Source organism: Ctenopharyngodon idella, chromosome 22, assembly GCF_019924925.1.
Source record: "Ctenopharyngodon idella isolate HZGC_01 chromosome 22, HZGC01, whole genome shotgun sequence".
Lineage (NCBI taxonomy): Eukaryota > Metazoa > Chordata > Actinopteri > Cypriniformes > Xenocyprididae > Ctenopharyngodon > Ctenopharyngodon idella.
In genome coordinates this window covers 24,512,711-24,527,985 of record NC_067241.1, presented here as the reverse complement: position 1 = coordinate 24,527,985, position 15,275 = coordinate 24,512,711, and the positions used below count along the sequence as shown (strand labels likewise).

Sequence of the window (15,275 nt, the reverse complement as noted above, 5' to 3'; positions counted from 1 at the left end):
CTATCACATTAATCTGACGACGCTAGCTTTTAATCTAAATCGCTATCACAACGTGTTAGCATTTCGCTATCTTGTTAACTTGTCATCAGTCTCTCGCGCGCTCCTTTTCTACGCGTTCAACAGCTGTGGTAAGTCGGATCGGTCTACAAACACGGTGAGTCATGTCATCCTCTCCTTCTATTGTTACTTGCTCTGCCTGTCACATGCTTAGCATAGTTCTCTCTGTCAGCGACGAGGGATTCACATGTCATAAATGTAGGGAGATAGTTAGGCTGACAGAGAAAATCTCAAAATTATAGACACGCATCCAAACTTTTATTGAGGATAGTAAGAATGTATTTTGGATGCGACTAGCTTAGTGAACACTGTACATTGTTCTGTTCCGGCTGTAGAGCCCGCACAGCAGGGCAATTGGGTGACCGTGAGACAGCCTAGTTGTGGGGAAAAACACCGCTCTTCCGTTCCGATTAGAACATCAAACAGGTTCTCCCCACTCAGTGACGCACCCACTGAGAATCCTGTTGAAAGTGCCCTAGTTATTGGCGATTCTATTACACGGAACATGAAAATAGAAACACCAGTCACCTTAGTCATATGTTTGCCGGGAGCCAGAGCGGCTAACATCAAAGCAAGTGCTGGCTAATGCTAATTGTAAGTACTCTAAGATTATTATTCACTAACGATGTTCGACTTTGCCAGTCAGAGATCACTAAAATTAACATTAAAGAGGTGTGTGAACTCGCAAGTACAATGTCAGACACTGTAATTTGCTCTGGCCCTCTTCCTGTTCATCGGAGTGATGAGATACTTAGCAGACTATCATCACTCAATGGCTGGCTGTCTAAGTGGTGTCCGCAGAATAATATAGGGTTCATAGACAATTGGAAAAGTTTTTGGGGCAGACCTGACCTGTTGAAAAGAGATGGTATTCATCCCTCCTGGGATGGTGCCGCTCTTCTCTCTAGTAATATGGCACATAATCTTAGAGCTCAAACATGACAAACTGGGGCCCAGGTCAGGAAGCAGACATACTGGCTAAACCAACCGTCTGCTAGTTGTCTCACGTCACAGAAGTCAGATAAATCCCAACACATAGAAACTCTTTCACCTAGATATTATCACATAGAGACTGTGTCTGTACCCCGAATTAGTAAATACAAAAAACTCCCAAACCCATTTAAGGGTAAAAACTTAATTGATGTTCAACAAATAAAAAACAAATATAATACTGATGAACAAATTATAAAGCTTGGGTTGCTGAATATTAGATCCCTTTCTTCAAAAGCACTGTAAATGATATTATCACAGACTATAATCTAGATTTGCTGTGTTTGACAGAAACCTGGTTAAAACCAGGCGATTACATTACTTTAAATGAGTCTAGTCCTCAAGGTTACTATTATCGACATGAACTGTGTCAGAAAGGCAAAGGGGGAGGTGTTGCTATAATTTATAGTAATATCTTTAGTATTACTCAAAAGTCTTTCAATTATAATTCCTTCGAAGTAATGGTGCTTTATGTAACATTATGTAATGTAAGTGACAAATCCCATTTTAAATTTGTGCTGGCTACTGTATACAGGCCACCAGGGCACCGTACAGACTTTATCAAAGAATTTGCTGATTTCCTATCGGAGTTAGAACTGGCTACGGATAAAGTCCTAATTGTTGGTGATTTTAATATCCATATAGATAATGAAAAAGACGCATTGGGATTGGCATTTACAGACTTTTTAAACTCTATTGGAGTTGGACAACACGTGTCAGGACCCACTCACTGTCGTAATCATACTTTAGATCAAATATTGTCACATGGAATCGATATTGATGCCGTTGAAATTCTGCAGCAGAGCGATGAGATCATTATCTAGTCTCGTGTATACTACATTTAGCCAAGGCTGCTAAACCGCCTCACTCAAATATGGTAGAACTATCACTTCTACCACTAAATATTGCTTTATAAATAATCTTCCTGATCAGTTTCATTGCCTTAGCATACCAGACAGCTTAGAAGAACTCAATGTTGCAACAGAAACTATTGACTCTCCCTTTTCCAGCACATTAGACGCAGTAGCTCCTTTGCGCTTAAAAAAGATTAAGGAAATTAATCCAACGCCGTGGTACAACGAGCACACTTGGGCCCTTAAGAGAGCAGCCAGAAAAATGGAGTGCAGTTAGAAGAAAACAAAACTAGAGGTTTTTCGCATTTCGTGGAGAGAGAGAGAGAATGATTGAGTACAGAAAGGCCTTAAAAACTGCTAGATGTGCTTATTTTTCAAATCTTTTAGAAGAAAATAAACACAACCCTAGGTATTTTTTTGATATAGTGGTTAAATTAACAAGAAATAAAGCTTCGACTTCTGATGTTTCCAAACAGCACAGCAGTAATGACTTTATGAACTTCTGTACTTGCAAGATTGACAATATCAGAGAGAAAATTATAACCATGCAACCGTCTACTACAGTATCACATTAGACAGTGCATTGTAGTATCCCTGAGGAAAAATTCAATTCATTCACTGCTATAGGTGAGGAAGAATTGTCTAAACTTGTTAAATCATCAAAATCAACAACATGTATGTTAGACCCTATACCGACTAAGCTATTGAAACAGATGCTTCCAGAGGTCATAGATCCTCTTCTTAATATTGTTAATTCATCTTTATCACTAGGATATGTACCAAAACTTTTAAGCTGGCTATTATTAAACCTCTTATTAAAAAAACACAACTTGATCCTAGAGAATTAGTCAATTACAGGCCAATCTCGAATCTACCTTTTCTGTCAAAAATACTAGAAAAGGCAGTAGCATCTCAACTATGTTCCTTTTTAGACAGAAATGGTGTCTGTGAGGATTTCCAGTCAGAATTTAGACCGTACCATAGTACTGAGACTGCTCTCATTAGAGTTACAAATGATTTGCTCTTATCATCAGATCGTGGTTGTATCTCCCTATTAGTGTTACTGGATCTTAGTGCTGCATTTGACACTATCGATCACAATATTCTTTTAAATAGACTCGAAAATTATGTTGGCATTAGTGGAATTGCATTGCCATGGTTCAAATCATACTTATCTGACCATTATCAGTTTGTGGTCGTAAACGAAGAGATGTCATATCGATCACAAGTTCAGTATGGAGTACCACAAGTCTCAGTACTAGAACCGTTGCTTTTCACTCTGTACATGCTACCCTTGGGAGATATCATTAGGAAGCATGGCGTTAGTTTTCACTGTTACGCTGATGATACTCAGCTCTATATTTCTTCACGCCCTGACAAAACTTACCGATTCACAAAATTAACGGAATGCATAGCTGATATAAAAAATTGGATGGCCAGTAATTTCCTACTACTACTACATTCAGAAAAAACAGATTCTAATTATTGGACCAAAAACCTCTGCATGTAATAACCTAGAATACCGTCTAACACTTGATGGCTGCTCTGTTAAGTCTTTGTCGTCAGTTAGGAACCTGGGTGTGCTCTTTGATACCAATCTTTCATTTGAAAGCCACATTTCTAGCATCTGTAAAACCGCATTCTTCCATCTTAAAGATATATCTAAACTACGACATATGCTCTCAATGACAAATGCAGAACAGTTAGTTCATGGGTTCATGACCTCAAGGCTAGATTACTGTAATGCTCTACTGAGTGGTTGCCCTGCTCGCTTGATAAACAAACTACAGCTCGTACAAAATGCAGCAGCTAGAGTTCTTACTAGAACCAGGAAGTATGACCATATTAGCCCGGTTCTGTCAACACTGCATTGGCTTCCTGTTAAACATCGTATAGATTTTAAAATCTTGCTAATTACTTACAAAGCACTAAATGGTCTAGCTCCCCAGTACCTGAGCGAGCTCTTAACGCATTATAGTCCTTCACGTCTATTGCAATCTCAGAATTCAGGCCAGTTGATAATACCTAGAATATCAAAATCAACTGCAGGTGGTAGATCCTTCTCCTATTTGGCACCTAAACTCTGGAACAATCTTCCTAGCATTTTTCGGGAAGCAGACACACTCTGTCAGTTTAAATCTAGACTAAAAACGCATCTCTTTATCCTGGCCTACACATAACACATTATCAACTGATGTTTTCAAATCTGTTAAAGGCTGTTGTTAGGCTGCATAAATTAGATCAGCCGGAACCAGGAACACTTCCTATAATACCAGATGTACTCGTTACATCAGAAGAAGAATGGCATCTACGCTAATATTAGTCTCTCTGTTTATCCCGAGGTTTACCGTACTCAGCCGGATCCGGGCCGTATCCAAGTGAGATCAAGGACGTGCACCTAGACATGACGACAACGCAGCTCTGAAGTGTCAGCAGAGATTGTGTCAACTAGATCATCCCCTGTGAAGGCCTCATCGACACGACAGCCAGTGGCACAGATCCTCAACAAACCGTCCCATACCAGCGTGATGAATACAATCCTCAACTAGATGGAACTGGAATAAATACTTTGACTATTGCGATCCCAATCGGACTTATGAAAGCTGCCTGAATCATAATCATGCACTGTTCGCTGTTGGCCAGAGGAGAACTGGCCCCCTGACTGAGCCTGGTTTCTCCCAAGGATTTTTTCTCCATTTTAACATCTGTTTGCCACCTGATGTCACCTGTTGGAGTTTGGGTTCCTTGCCGCCATCGCCTTTGGCTTGCTTAGTTGGGGACACTTGACATTTGATATTCAACAATGTTTTGATCTGCCTGCATCGACACCATTGTATGCGAACTGAACTGAGCTGGGTGATGACATCACTGTTTACTCCAGTGCTGATATAGATAAATTAACTAAATTAATAACTATTGATTCTTACAATGGAATGAATCAATACTGAATTTACTTAAGCTGGACAATGACACCATTTTCTTTAAGAGCTGCTGTGCAGCCAAAACTTAAATACCAATAATTATCACTGTAAAGCTGCTTTGACACAATCTGCATTGTAAAAAGTGCTATATAAATAAAGGTGACTTGACTTGACTTTCAATAAATAAAACTTGTACTGACCCAAATCTTTTGAACAGTAGGGATGTCAACTGTATTTAAATATGATGCTTTAAGACACATCACAACAAGTTTGGCATCAATGGCAATTGGAACCAATGATATTTAGAGTGATAAACCACTTACATTGTGGCATCACTGGTACATGAGTTAACCTATATGGATCACATTTTGGAGCTCAATGGCCCTCATCTGCAATGACAATATCATTGTATAGAAAATGTTTTCCACAGGGGGGATAAAATCAAATAGTCACATTGAAGGTGAGTAAATGAATTTTAATTAATCTATATTTAGTAGTCTGACTGCTGCTTCTTTTTTGTGCTTCAGATGTTTTCCACTAGAGGGAGCAGTCAGCCAATACTCAGAACAAACACTGAACAACTATATTCCACTGATATCATATGTGTGAACTTTGAAGCAAGATTAGATAAGACTGATGTTTTAATCCAGTGTTTGATGCTTTTGATCCTGAGGACTTGTACATAAAGCTGGTCCTATATTTTGGAAACTTCCTAGCAGTGTCCTCATATCTTAATCAAATCTGAGAATAGAACTGACCCTTTGTGACTTGCATAAGACACAGCTGGTGAAATATCTCTGGCCTTTGCCCGAGCAGTAATTTGCTAGGAGCTGTCACAACATTTCTTAATTATGTTGACCAAAAATAAATGCTGTCAGATCTGGTTTTGAATTGAGGGGATCATAGAAGGTGCTCCTAAATAACCAAACATTTGGGTTTAGTACCTGCCAGATCAGGCAACAGAGAGTTTTGAACCTGTGATGGGTTGGAGAGAATACAGTGGGACTCTCCCAAGCAACTGTCTCCATCGAGTCTCCACAGTGGCGTTTGAGGGACAAAATAGCCCCCAGTCATGGGGGAATTAAAGGGTCACTAAGCAAGCATTTTGATCTGCTGATTTAAAATGAATGGCTGGGTTATTTAAAATGCTCAGTGTTTGGAGGAAGTTTCCAGGCCTTTCAAGGGAGTAAACCATGGATGTACTGTAGGACCCTCAGGTGAAGAAGAAAGGAGGCTTGTAACATGTAGACTACATGAAAAATTAGTTGAAACTGATCTCAGTCTCCGTATCTAAATATAAACACAATCATTGACAACAGTATAAATAATGGGAATGAGTAACATTTGCAATGTTTAATAGAGTCTCAATGAAATCTGATCAGAGATTTCAAACCATTTACAAATGTTACAACATTTTAAAGATCAAAGTGCCTGACAAATAAAGTTATTAACTGCGTCTTAAATAGAATACTTCTCTACTATATAGTACGCGAAAAACAGTATGCGAACAGAGTAGTATGTCCGAATTCATAGTATTCGAAAAATAGTAGGCGAAAAGTATCCGGATGACTTACTACTTCTGGCAAGATTCTGAAGTGCGCATACGATAGACACTTTACTATCCCATGAGGCCACAGGAGAAAGAAAGAAAGACTCGATTCTGAATTGCTGAAATGAGTCATCAGCAATTCCAGTTTCACTTCCTGTTACACACCTACGTAACAATGTAACAAATTTGCATAATGCCAGCCTATGGTTTCCATTGGCTGCCCACGAACGTCTACTTTGACCCGCCCTCAAACAGTATTGTTGCTGAGGCCTGGAAAAGGTTCGTTTGTGCTGTCGACATGTTGAGAAGACCCTGTTTTCAGCCCTGCGAATCCACTTTGCATGCACTCCTAAAGGATGAGGACTCACTCTGGAATTGAACACTCTGGAACATCAACGCCACTGTTACCATTCGCATCACTGTATCAATTCAGATATGGTAATAGGTGTTTTGTTTCCGACACGCGCTGCAAGCGCTAGCTCAATCACAGCAGACTGGGTCATCTGACCAATCAGAGCAGAGTAGACCAATCGCAACAGACTGGCCCGTCTGACCAATCAGAGCAGAGTAGGTTGGCGGTAAGGAGGGATTTAGAAAGACTGAATCTTTAAAAGAACTGTTTTCAGACTCAGACTATGAGAAAATAAAGTGTTTTTGGTAACACTTTACCGGTGCACTAATATGCATTAATTCATGTTTAACTAATGCACAGATAATCATGTTTTAATGTATGACTCATGAAGAACTAAACCATTAATTAATGATTACTGCATCAGCAACTAATGAAGATTCTATATGATTAATAGATTAAGTAATATATGAATTGTTATTAATTAAATGTGTCATAATGTATTAATTCCTTAATAACATATTTTATTAACTAATAGTGTAAGTTAATGTGTTAATTACCACAATGGTTTGAAGCCATGTACTTCAACTTCCAGTTGTCTGCTTTAATTAATCATTAACTAATGATTTGCAAATGTATCTTTATGTTATGACTTTACTTGTTGAGGCACATGACTATTAACTAATTGTTAAGTAATATATCATTAATGGGTTTTGACAGTTGCACATGCAGTGAGTGTAATGACAGAGAATGTGTTTGAAGGATGGGTAAGTTGGGCTGCACACAAATATCATGCAGTAATCATTAATTAATGGTTTAGTTCTTCATGAGTCATACATTAACACATGATTATCTGTGCATTAGTTAAGCATGAATTAATGCATATTAGTGCACCAGTATTATAAAGTGTTACCGTGTTTTTTGACCTTGGATGTACAACCTATTGTAGGAGACCTCCAAAACAAAACCTTTAAAATAGCATAATATGGGAACTTGGATAGATGAATCATTTACAATAATATAAATATTATGCACTTACAAAATATATTTTAAATTTTCATTTCGTGACAACTTTATATAGAGAGTGAGTTTCTCATTTATTGGTCTATTAAGGGTCTGTTACCGTCTTTTAAACTTATCTGTTTTAATGAGAGTGTTTTCTGAAGAGTTAATCATCTCTATCCAGATGACGAGTCACTCTCTTTATCACCACCATCTTTACCGCTAGATTCTTGTTGGAATGGCAGCGTGAACTGAGCCTCATGTTCAACTCCAGGAATGTTTGTGGAACTTGAAGGGGGAGGGAAAAATGTCTCTGTATTGGTATTTCCGTCTTGCATTTTTAGCCATTTGTTTTTTCCTTCATCCATTCAAACTTTATGCAACGCAGATGTTTGAACAGTGCTGATACGTGCATTAAGCTTTTGTACACTGATCGCTGTTTCACTCAGCGGTCACCTACATGGCAGAAGCAGAGTGTGTAGAGCCGCCTGACTGCTGTCTGTGTTTGTTTTGGCAATATGACAATATTTCCATACATGTTCTCGGCAAAGGCAACAAGAATGATAAAGTCAGAGAAAACCCCTGAGCGTTTAAAGATACATTTGGCATTTCACACTGGTTTAGATATGGGGTCACAGTTAGTCCAGAGTTAAAAGGATCAAATCAACACAATAATGAGACATGTGACATGTATAACTAACTGATATTAAGGAGCCAACGTGAGGAAAGACAACTGACATTTTCATCATCTAGAGCTCTTAAAAATCCACAAACGCTCCTTGCATCCCAGTCAACTTCCTTAAAGTTAAACCAGATGTGCAGAAGGGGGTCAAGTTAAGTATAAATGCTATTTAGAGGGATACAATAGATCATATTACTTTCCTATGGGCTTTTCACATTTAAAATTAAGCCCATGTGATTCTGCACCCTGGGTTAATGTTATTCTATTCCATATTTCACACTATTCGTATACTTGACTGGTTTAGTGATTATAGGTAGAATTTGTAAATTGTGGGTTAAAGGGTTAGTTCACCCAAAAATAAAAATTCTGTCATTAATTACTCCCTCTTGTCGTTTCACACCTGTAAGACCTTCGTTCATCTTCAGAACACAAATTAAGATATTTTTGATGAAATCTAAGACGTTTTTTTTTTTAATCCTCAATAGAAAGTAACGAAATTATGACATTCATTGTCCAGAAAAGTAGTAAAAACATCAAGATAGTCAACATGACTACAGTGGTTCAACCTTAATGTTATGAAGTGACGAGAATAACAAAACAAAAATAACAACTTTATTTAACAAATTCGTCTCTCCCCTGTCATTCGACTATGCTATTTTCGTTGCAGTGCTTCCAGGTTCTACGTCAAAATGGCGGCTCAGTATTGGCCAACGCCTCCTCACGTGAGCAGCGTGATGCATGAGTGTGATGCTGACGCAGGAGCCGGCCAATAATGAGTCGGTGTTCAGACGTAAACATGGAAGGGTTAAAATGCTTTCACTGCGTCAACTGTGTACAAGTCTGACAGGGGAGAGACGAATTTGTTGAATAAAATCATTATTTTTGTTTTGTTTTTGCACACAAAAAATATTCTCTTTGCTTCATAACATTAAAGGGTTAGCTCACTCAAATTTTGTCATTAATCACTCACCCTCATGTCGTTCCACACCTGTAAAACCTTTGTTCATCTTCAGAACACAAATTAAGATATTTTTGATGAAATCCGATGGCTCAGTGAGGCCTGCATTGACAAGATAATTAACACTTTCAGTGTCCAGAAATCTACTAAAGACATATTTAAAACAGTTCATGTGACTACAGTGGTTCAACCTTAATGTTATTAAGTGACGAGAATACTTTTACAAATTAACAACTTTATTCAACAATATCTAGTGATGGGCGATTTCAAAACACTGCTTCATGAAGCTTCGAAGCTTTACGAATGTTTTGTTTCGAATCATTGGTTCGGAGCGTGTATCAAACTGCTAAAGTCACGTGAACCATTGAAATTTTGAAACACTTATGACATAACGAAGCCTCGTTTACTGAAATCATGTGACTTTGGCAGTTTGATTCATTCAATTACGTGATCTAGTGCTTGCCATTGTAAAAACTGTAAGTCTATCCCTCACAGCATGGATTTCATCCATGTTAAATTCAATATGGTGTATACCCTAACTAAGGTCTATACTTTGGACTTTAAAGTTGGCATGAAATTGAAGTTGTGATAGTCTTTTCTTCCCTATTGTGACATATATCCGATTGAAATAGTTTCTTGAACAAGAAAAAATGTAGGATGGGACTTGATTTTGTTCATCGGAAATTGATAGAATCGTGTTTTGCTATTGCTGTAATGTCATGTGAGTGACAGGTTGTCCCGCCCTCGCGCTGAAAAACGTCATCAGAGAAAAGATGAGGGGAGGAGAAGTTATTTTGATTTAAGTTTACGAGGGCACATAGATTTTAAAAAAAATATGATGTGCACAGATAAATAGTTTATAATAAATACAGCAATAAAGAATAGGAATAGTCATTTTTGATTTTTATAGTGACTTTAAGCAGTTAAGGGTTGAGTACAGTGTGAAAAGCCCTTCTGGAAGCCGCAGAAAAATTAAATCTCTTGGCAAGCTGTAAATGAATAATAACACAAACATCTTTATTATTATCATTATAGTCATATCTTCTCTTTAAAAAACATTCAAAAAAATCTGCAACCAAGTCAGAGGTTATGGAATATTACAGACGGGTTCTTGATTAATTCATCTCCGGCAATGAGCTGGCCTGGATTAAAAGGGACCTCAAGTCGGCCCCAACCACAACCTGAAGAGGGCGTCCTGCTATGGCACCCAAGGGCGAGGGGAGGTTACACAGTAATGGTCACAGACTTTGGGGAAAAAAAGAAAAAAAAAAAAAAATTGGTCCAGAAATCCATAAACATACTCTTTAAAACATAACTTGATTTATTTTAATACAAAATATAATGCTAATGTCAATAAATAAGTGTCCATAGAAGTCCATGAGTCAGGGACCGATCTCACTGCTGTATGTCATGGCACTGCAAATCTCACAGAGTGACCGGAGAGAACATAAGAAAGAGTGAGGGAAGGCCAATGAGATGGCGAGACCTTGAGGCTAGCATGTGAGGTGACAAAAAAACCAAAACATATTGAAACAAAGACCGGCAAGACCATTTGATGATGACATAATGCATATGATGGAAACACATCACTTACTGACAGACTCACTCCTCCGCGCAAATGTCCTTTGTTTGAGACTGTTAGAAGGCTAGATTAATTTTGGCACCTTAAAGAAATGTATGTAAACATAAGCAGCTCTAGGTCACAGTCCCTGTCTCAAATACAAGTTTGTGAAAGTCTGTCTGTTCTGTGCAGCTGTTGAAAGAGGACAGTTGCTAGTGAGTGATACAACAAATTCAAACACTCTTATAACAAAGCACGTGTTGCGATGCATTCATTTTGTGTTCTTTCTATATGCATGATATATTGGTACCATATTGGTTATTGATGGAAGCCATTGACTTCCATAGTATTTTTTTTTCCTACTATGGAAATCAGTGGCTACCGTCAACTGTCTGGTTACCAACATTCTTCTTTTGTGTTCAATGCTGGTTTGGAACAACTTGAGGCTGCGTAAGTGATGGCAAAATTTTCATTATTGGGTGAACTATCCCTTTAATGTGATATTTGTCAGTCATAAATTAAACAGGTAAGACTTCTCTAATAGTACTAATAAACTCAATGTGCTTTAAATACGCAATAACCAGATTTACAGATCAATAAATCCAGTTTGTTTCAATCTGATACATTTGAATGAACCATGTTCATATTTCACAATTAACAGATTATGCAGATTCTAAGCCATTTGAATAACTGCATTTTGAAAATGTTATTAATTAAATAAAGTCAAATAGATGCAATAAATTATGAAATGAGTTTTTGAGTGCAGAAATTTTTCCTGTTTCATTTATGTATAACTAACAAATATGTATCACATTAAGTTGATTTTTTAAAACCCAATTAAATATCCAAATAGATAAATTTTTTAGATGCAATTCTATTACATAAATCTTAAATTTATGTCTATTTGTCTGTAGATTAATCTTTAAAAATACTAATAATTTAATATCACTGATTAATGGAATCTTTGGCACTAAATGATCAAATATACATAAATGAATATCCATTTTTCATACTGTACATTATAATGTTGTGATGCCTAAATTCAATTGTAGCATTTAACCAATTGATTTTAGTGTTTATTTTTAAAATTTATTTAGACAAAATAGTATAGAATTTTAATAGCAGCCATAATATGAAATTCATCAGCTTATCAGTTTTGGGAACATTTAAATCTGTTGAATCACATTGGTTACAAAGTGTTCACGCTGACAGCGATTTGCAAAGCAATCTGAAGTAACATTCAATGTTATTTAGCAATTTGAGTTGATGTGAGTGACAGTTTAACATTATGCAAATAAACAGGACCAACCAATAGGAGTGAACAGAGGTGCTCATTTGATCAGCTGATACAGTACATTACAGTGACCTCTAAATCGCTTTCAGTGTGAACGCAAAGTGCAAGTGATGTGAAATGTTAAGAGGTCCACCAGCAAGCTTCCCTCATTGACCGTGTCTTTAAAGAGCTTTGAGTAACTGTGCATATCCCTGTGTAATTGAGTGTTTGCTGTCAAAGGCCGCAATGACATTGACATCTCTCTCCTATTGTCTTAAGAAAGTTCACTTAACTTTTAACACTCACACATGCACACACACACACACACACACACACACACACACTCACTCACTCTATCTGGCTTAAGTTAGACTGGTCACATCATGTCGGACAATAAGAGCAATACTAAATATATGTTCATGTACATATATAACCATATACACACATATTTTACACACATATTCCAAAATGTACATCTTCATGCACAACTGATGGGGGGAAAAAAAAATAAAGGCATCAAATGTTTTTTTGTTTTTTTTTGGTACTACAGTACATGAAGTTCCTCTAAATTGACACACGACTCTTGAAATCTCATCATTAGAGTCCTTAATTCAATATACATTTATTTGCTATACGTATATATTTACAAAGAACCAAATCCTGAAAGTACCAGGAAGTACCAGGCGGATGTGGATGATTTACCTCATTTCAATGTGAAATGAAAGATCTGATATTAAGACTTCTTTGCTCAAACCAAAAGAACTGCTTAAGGAAGGAGAATGTTTAGGGGAAATATGAACACCAGATTTCCAGATCAGTGCTGATATAAAAAAATTAACTCTATAACAAAACTTTATTATTGTGGACCCACTCACACAGTACTGGTTGGCTTCAGATTCACATTATGAAATATTTAGTGATCCATAAATATGGAGTGGTATCACAGCTCACAGTGTTAACATCAATCAAACCGGTTACTCTCCGTTATTCCTACTATTTTTTTAATATCAAGTGGGTTCAGAGGCTCTTGAAGGCATCTGTAAAGGAAATGAGTTTTAGCACGAGTGCAGACGTAACACTATGTGAATAAATGAAGTGTACTGGACCAGTGAAATCAATGTGTGCTCGAGAGGACTTTAAAATGGATTTTACAGCAGCTAATGGCGTCTTTTTTTAAAAGGTACCTGTACAATACTATAAAATACTTATTCTGACAAACAATCTTGACAAATAAGAGATATTCTCCTTACGTACATTGTGTGAAAAACAGACAGAAAAACACTGTGATGACGTGATAAGGCAAAAAGCAAGATGTTAAAATGATTTTCAATGGTAACGCTTAAATTCAAATGTGTCGTTATTCGCTATTATTGCTGCAACTTTTAGTACAACAACATAAATTGGGGATTAAATTACTACATTTAATTTTGCCATAATTTTAGGCAATTTTAGAAAGTTGTTTCAGAGGCTTTTAGAAGTTTACAAAGACTGACGTGCACTGATCAAAGTAGTTAAATAAAGTTATTTTTGATTTTATGTTGACTAAGAGCATTTGCTTTTGCCTTTCTGACTGAAGAAAAGGCAGGAACATTGAGAAACAGCTCGCAGAACTGAAGCGAAACGGCTTGCAGAACTGCAGTACCTGAAACTGCCTACAGGAGGCGCCAGAGAGACTTGTGATTTTCACACCATACAACCTCAGAAACATTCATGCGCTCAAACACAGCGAGGACAGAGAGAGAGAGAGAGAGATACAGCGCAATTGAGCACTCAGGACTAACAGTTTGCTCGGTATGCCGCATATGTTTCAGATTTTCTTTAATTTTTGTACAAGAAAAACAAATCAGGTCACAGTTTAACAAAATATAAAATAAATAACATTACAAAACTAATTTTTAAAATGTGAGTGACCAGTCTAATTAAGACCATGGCATTCTCTCAACTCTCTCATGTTTGTTTTATTTAATATCTCTAAAATTGTTGGTCCTTCTCTCTCTCCTATGTTGTTGATATCTGTTGTTTGGAATCAACAGGCCCAAACGAAATCTGTATACACAGAAATCTAAAACATAACATTTACAAAATACTATGCACCCCAATTTTATTTTATTTTTATTTTTTTTACCATATTTAAATTCATTCCGCAGATTTTCCCTTAAAATCAGTGCAGAAAATCCGGAAAGGTCCGCAGATTCCGCCTGGGCCTGAGAATTGATTTGCATTCAAAATAGTGTGTGGATATTTTTGTACCTATTTGTTTAGCACCTGGAAAAAAGTGCTGTCCCTCTCTTTTACAATGCCACCAATCTTCTCGCCTCAAAGAGCCAATCAGAGCACAGACAGTGGACAGGTCGGGGTGAGGAGAGAGGATCAGACTGGTCAGGCCACTCCAGTGTATGTTATTGCAGAGGCCCTCTCAGCTCTCTTCAACTAGAGACGTCAGAAAATACAAGTAGCGAAGCATGTTTGCGTGAAAAAAAAATGGCTGTGAAAATCAGTAGTTGATGCTGGAACGAGGGCAAAAAAAAAAAGGATTGGACAAATGAAAACTGCATTTTCAACCCTGTGTCTTCCAGTTTCAGTCTGTGCAGGTTCAGAAGAAATGAGGGATTCCCTCAAAAATGAGAGAGGAACATGGACTAAGCAAAAACAAAAACGATAATCCATTCGTGACGACACAAAAAAAGGAGTACTTTCTCCTCGAGTGGTTGTGCAATGAGTGAGATGGAGAGAAATGGGGAGAAATCGGATGGAGAGAATGAGAGAAAGAGGAGGGGGTCAGGGTTCTATGACTCAGACGAGGAGCGCGACCCTCCCTGCACCAGTGATCTGTAGACGGAGGAGTTGAGGAATCGTGGGTAGGAGTCTCTGTGCATGAGGGTGTAGATCTGCAGCTGTGCATCCTCAAATATGTGAGGGGTGGGATCCTGCATCCTCCTGTTGATCACTTCCCTGACGCGAGAGTCCAGACTTACCTTCAAGACAGAAAAAGAGCATTGTGAATGTTGAGCAACATAGTAAGGATAATATTAAAATAAATTGCTTTAAAAAAAAAGAAGAAGAAAAAAAAAGAAAGAAA

At 37.5% G+C, this 15,275-nt stretch overlaps 1 protein-coding gene across 12 annotated transcripts in view; it reads right to left on the bottom strand.

Moving 5' to 3' along the window:
* Positions 1-10,358: 10,358 nt before the first annotated feature.
* rgs19 (regulator of G protein signaling 19) overlaps positions 10,359-15,275 on the bottom strand; it is a 50,277-nt gene continuing 45,360 nt past the window's right edge. For 11 of the 12 annotated variants that reach the window (XM_051879317.1, XM_051879318.1, XM_051879320.1 and 8 more), the window contains one exon: positions 10,359-15,171. In XM_051879317.1, the coding sequence (XP_051735277.1) occupies positions 14,983-15,171 (189 nt within the window). In that variant the 3' untranslated portion in view covers positions 10,359-14,982. The remainder of the gene's footprint in view (positions 15,172-15,275) is intronic. The other variant, XR_007927401.1, reaches the window with a different exon arrangement.